We start from the raw sequence: 10,703 nt of genomic DNA on the forward strand, positions 1-10,703 counted from the left end.
CTCAGCCACAAGCCAGGCTGATGGCTGCCAGTACAGCGGTGGTGGTGGGAGCCTCTCCTGCCTCCTCAGCAGCGCTAAGGATGTCTGACTGCAGCTTAGGTCTGCTCCCCGCTGGCAAATGGACATCCCCCGAGGGCTGCTGGGCTGCCAGAGGGATGTCTGATTGCCAGCTTAGTCCCAATCCCCTGGGGAGCAGGCCTAAGCCAGCAAGTGGTCACCCCCGAGGGGTCCCAGACTGTGAGAGGGCACAGGCCGGGCTAAGGGACCCCCTACCCCCGAGTTCACAAATTTTTGTGCTCCAGGCCTCTAGTCTAGTTATAATGACTGTAGTTCAGTCAAGTTCTAAGACTGACCTACCACAACCTCTGTTACCTGGCAGGGAGTTCAGACCTTAAAGACCCTATGCTGTTTTGGCTATATTTAGAATAGAGAAGATTTTGGTTCAGTAATTTCACTTCTAGTAATAGATCCTGAACTGTATCCTTAAAAATGCCAACCAAATCCAGAGCACAAAGGCCCAACTGCTCATCAGTGAATCTTGGGGCCCACGAGTGGGTGAAGTGTAAGTGGGCTCTGGCTTTGGGAAGCAGAGTGTGGTGCACTAGGAGGTAGCAGGCACTCTGGGTTGTCAGGACTACGCAGGAAGCATGAAGAAAGTCATGGCATCGGCAATTTGGGTCTTCCTGTCCACACCGTTTCTTCTGCTAAAAGAATTTTGCTGAGAAGTGACATCCTGAAAGTACCCTTGGGGAGCCTTAAGGTGACTTAGGAGAAGGGCCTTGAGAGCCAGAAAGACGTTGGGGTCAAATCCTAGCTCTATCAACTGCGGGGTTACTCTGCAGAGATATTTAACTTCCTCACGGCCCTGAGTTTCAGGTCTAGCACAGGATCTGGGAATATATTTTAAACCAACCTCATATGTAACTTCGATACTAGCACCTGGTTTGGGGCTGTTTCCTAGAATCGATATTGGCCAGTGTGAAGCATGGATCTTGGAGTCTGACTACCTGGGTTAATTCCAGCTCTACCAAGTGAAGAGTTGCGTACCTTTGGGCAAATTACTTCACCCTACTGTCTCAATTTTCCCATCTATAAAATGGGGATAACAGTACCTACCTCATGGGATTGTGAGGATCAAGCATGTTAATTGTGTAAGACATATAGGATGGAGCCACACACCACCACATGAATGTAACTCTAATTATTTGAGAGCTACAAGCCTTTATCCACAACTCCAAAATTAAAAAAAATTCTAAAAATCAAAAAACTTTTCCTACTGTTTAGCAAAAATTAATTTGACACCAAAACCTCATCTGAACTGATGGGTGGCTATTAGTTATTTATCCCTTATTCTGTACACTTAATACACTTAATTGAAGAAATATTCACACACTTGATATGGAATGGTCCTCCACATTCCCCTAGTAGGTATTATCTAATATATTGTATATTTGTATATTTCCTAAAAATCAGAAATGCTCTCAATTTCAAAACACAGGGGTTCAGAAAGGGGTTGTGAACTTGTATTTCATTATCATTTGTTGGCCAGAGACCGTGTGTGACAAACCAGACGTGAGAAAATGTGCCACCTGGTGGTTGAGATGGAGAGCCATGGTTAAAGCTCAGCGGGGTGAGGGGTAAGCAAGGTCAGAGGATCACAAAGTCAGTGCCCTCTGGCCCACGATCCAGAACAATCAGAGGACTGGTCCCAGCCTAGGAAACAGGTTCTAATGAAGCTTTGCTGTTCGACCAAGAATGACACAGACTTCCAAGAAGGTCTTATCGTTTTAATTGACTTTAATGATTATTGCTCATCTGCAAGGATTAATATTGCATTCATTAAAAATCACTCAGTACAAAATAAACTTGTTCCTCCCAAGTTGCTCTCCACATGCTCCCTCTGGGCCAGACATTTCCCCACAGTGTCCTTGTTACATGGCTTGACAAAGACGGAGCCCTTACCTATTGTTCCTATGGACACAGTAATAGATCTGGGAGCAGGGGTGGCCCAGAGGGCAGTAGGACCTGGGCCCCTTCCCTCCAGCAGAGCTGGACACCCCTGTTGGCCAGGTTACTTCCCCTAAAGGATGTGGTGTTCTGATTGGCTGGTTACATGCCCTGGGAAAGGGCTGGAACCGTTAACATCTACAGAGAAGCAAGCATGGTCACACTGGCAAGGAGTGGGGAGAAACAGGAGAGGAAAAGGAAAAAAGTTTGGCAAGACCATTGTCCCCTGGTATGATATTCCTGTTTTAATGTCTGTCTCTCTGATCAATGGCGCGAGAGACGGCAATTCCTAGCACCTCGCACTAATCCTGGCCCAGTTTCGAAGGGTCACAGGCTAGAGCGAGTTGAGGATTCAGGGTCCTGGGGCGTAGATACTTAAAGCGCGCGACCTAAAGCTCACATGACCATGCAGAGACGCTGGAGCAGATGCACGGCACAGGGATGCAGCTCTGTGGCTGCGAGCGCCTCGTTGGGGAGTTCAGAGCGCGAGCCAGCGCGGCTGATCACTTTCCCTCCGCACAAGCTGCCCATTTAAGATCTTAGTTCAGAAAGTTTTTGTGACGCTTGTCAATCAAAAGTGGTACCACTTCTGCAAAACTAATGTTCTATGGGGCCTAAAGTCCCAGAAAGTTATCCGGGGCTGGCCTTCCCTCACCGTGGCCCAATGTGGATGTATCCTTCCTCCCCCCACTCTACCTCCCTTTAAATATGTTAGGTTGCAGAAGCATAGCTGACCAGAAATTTGCTCTTGAGGGATAAATCCTAAAGATAGAGCTCAGTGCTTTATACTGAGTAACGGTTCAAGAAATTCGCCTTCAGCACAAGCTGTATAGGGCAGAGCTGCGAGAATTGGCTGTTATGGCCCCAGACCGCCGAAGCTATAAACTGTGGGCTAGAAACAGGGATTTAACAGAGTTTGAGACCCACATTGCTCTTGACTCAACTCTGCCCTCTTAGCGCCAAAGCTTTAAAAGAAACACTGATACCAACTAGCCACCCAAGCAGTTTCTCAGCATTAACACTAAACATGTGTCTTACTTTTTTTTGGTACAACAGAAATAAATGCTGGGGGACAGAATTCAACTTAATAGAGTGCAGTCTGGTAAAAAATGTGAAAAATGAGAAAGTCTGGTGGGCGTGGAGGAAGGGCTGTACTAATCCACGTGGGCCTATTGGATCTCAACAAGCAACACTCACGGTGCACGTATCTGAACCAGACACACCACCTTCACACAGGAGACAGGGCTGGGACATCTAGGGGGGAACTGACATGCACCACCTACGACTGGCCTACCTGGCTGGTAGGTCCCATCCCTGCTCCCCTGAAGAAGTCAAAGAGCACTGATTCAGCAGCTAAGAAGTGGGCTCTTAAGGCAATTTAGACATTGCAGATTGTTCCACCTAGAAGGCACCTTACATTTCCTGTGAGTAAGGTACCCAGTTAAGACTAAAGTTCCCAGAAATGGTAAAGAAAGACCCCCTTTCTGGGCTGGGAGAATAAAATCCTCCTTTTCTGACTAGGGTGAGGACCCCTGAACCTCAGTTTCACCTAAAGAGCCATGAAGCAAGTTCCTGTGTCGTCTGCAGAACTTGGATGATGAGATGAAAAAACAAAAATGAATTTATAGAAAGAAAAAAAAAAAAACACCAAGAGGAAAGGAATAAGAAGAAAATAAAAGTTATTTAAAAAAGATTTCTTGTCGAGTTGTATGGTTCACGTGGACTGGTCCTTGGTCACATGGTCCATTAGTATCTGTAAAGAGAGATGGGTGACTTAGCACTGTGTCTTCCACGTGGGAGTCCCGGAGAATCAGAACCAGACACACTGCCCGGGTCCCTCCCGGCCAGGCTGGGTCCCTCCAGCCAGGCTGGGTCCCTGCAGTCGCTCCCCAGGAACCACACTTCCCTGTGCTTCCACCCTTTGCTGACAATGCCATCTCTGGTCTCATCTCCTGCTCCCTGATAACAGGAGTCAGTGGTTTTCAACACTGACAGCACATTAGGATAATCTGGGAGCTTTTACAAAACAAGCCCGGCCCCATCCCAGACCAACTGTATCAGAGTCCCCAGGGGTGAGGCCCAAGCTCCAAAATTTTAGGAAACCTTTACTCTTTACATTTGCTAAGAGATATAGCATTTCTCTGCCTACCCTGTTAGTGCGGGCAGAGTTCCTGAACTCGTCCAAATCAGGTATGACGTTAGCTTTAGTTAAGGAAGCTGGCAGTCGGCTTGGTTTAATATCGGGGAAAAGAGCTTTTTCACTTGCTTTCCCCCAAGTTACCTGTAATAATTGGGTTTGAATGGCCCATTTTTGTTGAGTCCCAGATATTTTGCTTGGTCATCCGTCAGCTCTGTCAGGTGGGCATCAAATGATGGCAGGTGCAAGCTGGCAACGTACTCATCTAGGAAGAACAAGGTGGCGGGAGCAGACTCCGTTTCAGACATGCCTCTTGGGGTATGCCCTCCCTACTTCCATCTGAAGCTTTTTGATAACGGACAAGGGACAGAATACCTTTCGGAGACTCTACAACTTGAAAATGTGCTTACAACCCTCGGCTGCCTTCCTAGGCAGGGAGCGTCTCCCAGTCTAGCCAGAGTGCGTCTGGAAAGCCACCTCCGGGATGGCAACAAGGGAAGACCTGGACCTCCCCGTCCTTCTCTGGCAAAGCTTTGGCCTCACCTCAGTGGCATGAACCACTGTAGCAACTTCCCTAACCAGACCAGAGTCACGCGATGAATCACAGTGGGCACCGGGACGCTCAAAAGGGCCTTGTGTCACCAACGTTTACTTAGGGTCAGATCCACCAAGGCCTCTAATCTGAGGATCGGGGGTTTCCAAGGCCGCTGGCACAAACATTACTTTTCCATGATAAACTTCCTGGGCTATACCATATATGAATATGATTTAAAAAACAACAACAATCTCAGGTAAGCTATTGGAGGCGATGAGAACCAGAAGTTTTTTAGCTATAAGAGGACTGACCAACTGGGCTGATCAGTTATAGTTGGGGGGATGGGCACCACAATTCTGGAAGGTAAAGAACTGGAGAGATGTACTATGTCACACGAACACAGCACAGCTGTCCCCTGGACGACAAGAGGCTGTTTGCATAGCTACACAGAGCAGGACAGTAAAGCCCACCTTTGTTCTCTGCTTCTCACTGTGGTCCAAGCTGTACTCAGCGACAGACCGGGAAGTTTACTGGACTTCCGAGGCTGCGCAGAGGAAGAGCACCTGCCCACACCCTTTGTGCTGAGCACTCCTACTCAGTAGCTAGAATTCTCACTACATTCTGCAATGTACGCAGTATTATTCTCACTTTACTGATCAATAAACAAACAAACTGAGGCTCATGGAGATTAGAACTTGTCCTGAGGCCCAAAGCCTCAGTGTGAGAACAGGGATTAGAACCTGCTCTGACTCCCATGCCTTCCACGGTGCTCATTTGACCAAACCACGCCACAGGCCACGACCAACAGGGCTTTCTACGGGTTTCACTCACCCATTTTCTTGGGCAGCAAGTACACGTCTTGCTTGTAGCGTCCCTCGGGTGCATTGTAGAGCTCTATCAGTGCCAAAGCCTAAGTGGGAGGAGAGGGTCAGAAAACACAAATCCTGCGCAGACAGCGACACCGCAGGGCCCTCTCCCGGGACCGCTGCTCTGGGCCCGTCCACTCGTCGCAGTGCAGGACAAGAGGCATGATGTCACGTACCTGTGTGGTAGCCGTGATGGACAGCACAAAGGTGGGGACTGTGGAGCAGCTCAGGTTGAGCAGGCGGCCCTGGGGAGGGAAAAGGGAGCCCTGGGTGAGGGTGCTGTCCCATCACACATGCCAGTCAGCCAGTCACACAAATGCAGGAGGGCCCTTTCTGCCCTGGACTCAGCTGGTGGAGGAAGAGTTCCCCTTCCAGGCCAGGTGTGTCTTGCTTTCTGCAAGTCCTGAGTCTGACTCAGTTGCGGCCAGGAAGCAGTGTGTTATTTAGTCAAAAGTAGATAGTTCTCTGAGTGATTCTACTTTGGGGACCAGACCATTTGAGAAACACATCGCTATGCAAAGACAGAGGCCCACTGTCCCCCCTGCACTCCCCCCAGGACCTAGCTCCACACGTGCACGGCTCTGCCGCAGCCCCGCCGGGCGTACCTCTGCCAGCAGGACGACGCGCTTGCCGTCGGGCCAGATGACATGGTCCACCTGAGAACGGACCCGCTCCCACGTCAGCTCCGGGGTGCGCAGGCTGGTCTGAAAGGCAGACAGCACAGGTGGCTGAATGGCTCGTTGGAAGGAAGAGGGCAAAGGCCCAGGGAAATGCGTGAGAAGCCTCACCACGTCAATTTCCGTGTTGGAGTGGCCCATGTTGCACACGATACAACTGTTTTTCATGCGGTCCAGATGCTCCCGCGTCACTACGTTCTTATTTCCTGAAAGTAAAGGCAGGCGGCTGAAGAGATGCAGGACAAGGCGCTGGGTGCTGTCAGTGAGAACGTGGAGAGGAGGCTCACTGGCATTAAAGGGCACGTACATGAGAAAAGACATGTACGTTGCATAACGAACAGCTCTTCAGGCGACGTTATTGGTGGTAAGACCGCGCAGTGCACGAGCCACGGGGAGAGCTCTGTTCTGAGGACGTGCCAAGGCTCTGAGAGCTCCTCCAGTTCAGAGCCCTGACCCCGAGCGTGGCCTCGGTAAGTGACGTCAGTCTGACCACCGTGGGGACAGCCCGAGTGAGCACTCCCGCAGGACAGCACGGCACTCACCTGTGCAGGTGATCACCACGTCCACCTGCCGGATGACTTCACTGAGCTTTACCACCCGGAACCCGTCCATGCTGGAAGAACAGGAAGGACACTGAGCCAGGCCGGGGGGCAGGGGCCGGAAGCTGCCACTAACTGAGACTAGAAGTTCCTTTCTGAAGTCAGATCCAGTCCACCCAACAGGGACGTTGAGTGACAACTATGCTCAACGACACCCACTGGCCTCCTCAGACTCCCCAAGATTCCACCCAGGAAGCGAAGAGGCCCTGGGATTACACTGGAGGGACAGGGCGACCCCAGTCTCCTCCTCTGAGGACTCTGCAGGGAATGGGTCATGCGATCACTCACGGACTCTCAGAAACAAAGCACGCGGGGTGAACGGAGCACCGTGCTTACCAGGCCTGCAGAGCGCAGATGGGGTCGATCTCTGTGATGTAGACGATGGCTCCGAGGGCCTTGAGAGCAGCACAGCAGCCCTTCCCCACCTGCCGAGCATGAGAGAGCGTCAGGCCTCAGGTCCACCAGGGCCTGGGCACCGGGCAGCAGGCTCTGTGGGAGGCGGGAACTAACGCCCTGAAGTCACCAATCATCTCTCGAGCCCTGGCACGAAGGCTCCAGCCCAGGCAGAGCAGAGACAGGTCCAGACTATGCTGCGACCTTAGTAAAACATTTCCTATTGCATACAAGGGCAGGGCTTGGGACAGTAAATGAGATCAAGGGAACAAAAGTGTTACCAGTAGGGAAACAAGGCCAAGAAGAGCAACTGTAACTCTAGTTTCTTAGTCCAGAAAGACCTGGTCACTCTCATTTGAGATGCATTAAACTCAAGGACAGCCTAGCAGCACAGGAACTCCTGCGGGCCATCGCTGATGACAATGCAATCCCCTTCACCCACCCGAGCTTAGAGACAGGCAACTCTGTGCCAGGTGGATTCCACCCCTCACTCCACTGCCAGGTGCTTGCGGGGCTAAAATGCGACTTAGTCCCTTGAATCAAGTCTCAAAACAGGCTGTTGTTATAAATGGGGGAAATGGCCCTGGCTGGTTTGTCTCAGTGGATAGAACATCGGCCTGCAGACTGAAGGGTCATGAGTTCGATTCTGGTCAAGGGCACATGCCCGGGTTGTGGGCTCTACTTTGGGGACCAGACCATTTGAGAAACACATCGCTATGCAAAGACAGAGGCCCGGGAAACAGGCCCGCTGTCCCCCCTGCACTCCCCCCAGGACCTAGCTCCACACGTGCACGGCTCTGCCACAGCCCCGCCGGGCGTACCTCTGCCAGCAGGACGACGCGCTTGCCGTCGGGCCAGATGACATGGTCCACCTGAGAACGGACCCGCTCCCACGTCAGCTCCGGGGTGCGCAGGCTGGTCTGAAAGGCAGACAGCACAGGTGGCTGAATGGCTCGTGGGAAGGAAGAGGGCAAAGGCCCAGGGAAATGTGTGAGAAGCCTCACCACGTCAATTTCCGTGTTGGAGTGGCCCATGTTGCACACGATACAACTGTTTTTCATGCGGTCCAGATGCTCCCGCGTCACTACGTTCTTATTTCCTGAAAGTAAAGGCAGGCGGCTGAAGAGATGCAGGACAAGGCGCTGAGTGCTGTCAGTGAGAACGTGGAGAGGAGGCTCACTGGCATTAAAGGGCACGTACATGAGAAAAGACATGTACGTTGCATAACGAACAGCTCTTCAGGCGACGTTATTGGTGGTAAGACCGCGCAGTGCACGAGCCACGGGGAGAGCTCTGTTCTGAGGACGTGCCAAGGCTCTGAGAGCTCCTCCAGTTCAGAGCCCTGACCCCGAGCGTGGCCTCGGTAAGTGACGTCAGTCTGACCACCGTGGGGACAGCCCGAGTGAGCACTCCCGCAGGACAGCACGGCACTCACCTGTGCAGGTGATCACCACGTCCACCTGCCGGATGACTTCACTGAGCTTTACCACCCGGAACCCGTCCATGCTGGAAGAACAGGAAGGACACTGAGCAAAGCCAGGGGGCAGGGGCCGGAAGCTGCCACTAACTGAGACTAGAAGTTCCTTTCTGAAGTCAGATCCAGTCCACCCAACAGGGACGTTGAGTGACAACTATGCTCAACGACACCCACTGGCCTCCTCAGACTCCCCAAGATTCCACCCAGGAAGCGAAGAGGCCCTGGGATTACACTGGAGGGACAGGGCGACCCCAGCCTCCTCCTCTGAGGACTCTGCAGGGAATGGGTCATGCGATCACTCACGGACTCTCAGAAACAAAGCACGCGGGGTGAACGGAGCACCGTGCTTACCAGGCCTGCAGAGCGCAGATGGGGTCGATCTCTGTGATGTAGACGATGGCTCCGAGGGCCTTGAGAGCAGCACAGCAGCCCTTCCCCACCTGCCGAGCATGAGAGAGCGTCAGGCCTCAGGTCCACCAGGGCCTGGGCACCGGGCAGCAGGCTCTGTGGGAGGCGGGAACTAACGCCCTGAAGTCACCAATCATCTCTCGAGCCCTGGCACGAAGGCTCCAGCCCAGGCAGAGCAGAGACAGGTCCAGACTATGCTGCGACCTTAGTAAAACATTTCCTATTGCATACAAGGGCAGGGCTTGGGACAGTAAATGAGATCAAGGGAACAAAAGTGTTACCAGTAGGGAAACAAGGCCAAGAAGAGCAACTGTAACTCTAGTTTCTTAGTCCAGAAAGACCTGGTCACTCTCATTTGAGATGCATTAAACTCAAGGACAGCCTAGCAGCACAGGAACTCCTGCGGGCCATCGCTGATGACAATGCAATCCCCTTCACCCACCCGAGCTTAGAGACAGGCAACTCTGTGCCAGGTGGATTCCACCCCTCACTCCACTGGCAGGTGCTTGCGGGGCTAAAATGCGACTTAGTCCCTTGAATCAAGTCTCAAAACAGGCTGTTGTTATAAATGGGGGAAATGGCCCTGGCTGGTTTGTCTCAGTGGATAGAACATCGGCCTGCAGACTGAAGGGGCGTGAGTTCGATTCTGGTCAAGGGCACATGCCCGGGTTGTGGGCTCAATCCCCAGCAGGGGGTGTGCAGGAGGCAGCCAATCAATGGTTCTCTCTCATCATTGATGTTTCTGTCTCTCTCCCTTTCTCTCTGAAATCAATAAAGTACATTAAAAAAAAAAAGAATGGGGGAAATGATACCAACATTCCATCCCATAAGACAAAGTGGTAAAATCTGAACTTGATTCATTTCATATGTCTTCATTCATAAATCTGAATAAAGGACTTTTGCTATTGTTTTGAGATACGTTATCTAAGAGTATTTTAAACCTTTGTCAGTGACGCCACCCTGAGCACGCAGCCTTCACGCGACATTTCTGGTAAGTCCATGAAAAGACAGGCCCTGCGGCCCTGCTAGTTACCTCACCGTAGCCACACACCACCACCTGCTTCCCACCAAACATCACGTCTGTGGTCCTCTTCAGGCTGTGGAGACAGACAGGGCTCAACTCGAACACTATTAGCTCAAACACAGTCCCTCGCACAGAATTCAACGTGGGGGGTAAGCCCACAAGAACTGGAGGCGGAGAGGCGGGGCTCCATAAGGAATTGACCCAGAGGAAGAGCAGGGGAGACGACTGGAGGACTGACAGGGAGCACTGCGGCCCGCCCACGTGCACGCCCGTAGCCTGATATCCGTGCTCTTCAACCTACCCATCCAGAATGGACTCTCGGCAGCAGTACAAGTTATCAAACTTCTGTTTGGTAACAGAATCATTGACGTTCATGGCTGGAACACAGAGCTTCCCCGCTTTGGAGAGCTGATACAGCCTAAGGGAAGAAGAAGCCACAAAAACAAGACCAGTTAGCTGGTAAACAGGACGCGTGGCAAATCTGCCTAATCCTCTCCAAGCTCCATGCTGCCTCCCCAGCCTGACATGCCCTCGGATATTAGTAAACAAATGATTTCCTCGTCATCCCTCCTCACTTTCC

The 10,703-nt window shown here is 51.8% G+C and overlaps 1 protein-coding gene and 1 long non-coding RNA gene across 2 annotated transcripts in view; both read right to left on the reverse strand.

Annotated features, from left to right (window-relative positions):
• Positions 1-4,284: 4,284 nt before the first annotated feature.
• Positions 4,285-10,703, reverse strand: part of AHCYL1 (adenosylhomocysteinase-like 1) — a 12,158-nt gene continuing 5,739 nt past the window's right edge. Inside the window, exons 7-15 of the mRNA XM_014534627.1 lie at positions 10,425-10,541; positions 10,133-10,196; positions 9,043-9,131; positions 8,650-8,720; positions 8,219-8,313; positions 8,036-8,134; positions 5,722-5,790; positions 5,511-5,589; positions 4,285-4,409 (exon numbers count right to left, since the gene is read on the reverse strand). Of these exons, the coding sequence (XP_014390113.1) occupies positions 4,285-4,409; positions 5,511-5,589; positions 5,722-5,790; positions 8,036-8,134; positions 8,219-8,313; positions 8,650-8,720; positions 9,043-9,131; positions 10,133-10,196; positions 10,425-10,541 (808 nt within the window). The remainder of the gene's footprint in view (positions 4,410-5,510; positions 5,590-5,721; positions 5,791-8,035; positions 8,135-8,218; positions 8,314-8,649; positions 8,721-9,042; positions 9,132-10,132; positions 10,197-10,424; positions 10,542-10,703) is intronic.
• LOC106725035 lies at positions 6,764-7,859 on the reverse strand. Its single transcript, XR_001360892.1, has 2 exons — positions 7,158-7,859; positions 6,764-6,835 (listed from the first exon to the last, which is right to left on the reverse strand). It is a non-coding gene; the product is annotated as an uncharacterized LOC106725035 (long non-coding RNA).

The sequence above is a fragment of the Myotis brandtii genome, unplaced genomic scaffold (genome assembly GCF_000412655.1).
Source record: "Myotis brandtii unplaced genomic scaffold, ASM41265v1 scaffold131, whole genome shotgun sequence".
NCBI lineage: Eukaryota > Metazoa > Chordata > Mammalia > Chiroptera > Vespertilionidae > Myotis > Myotis brandtii.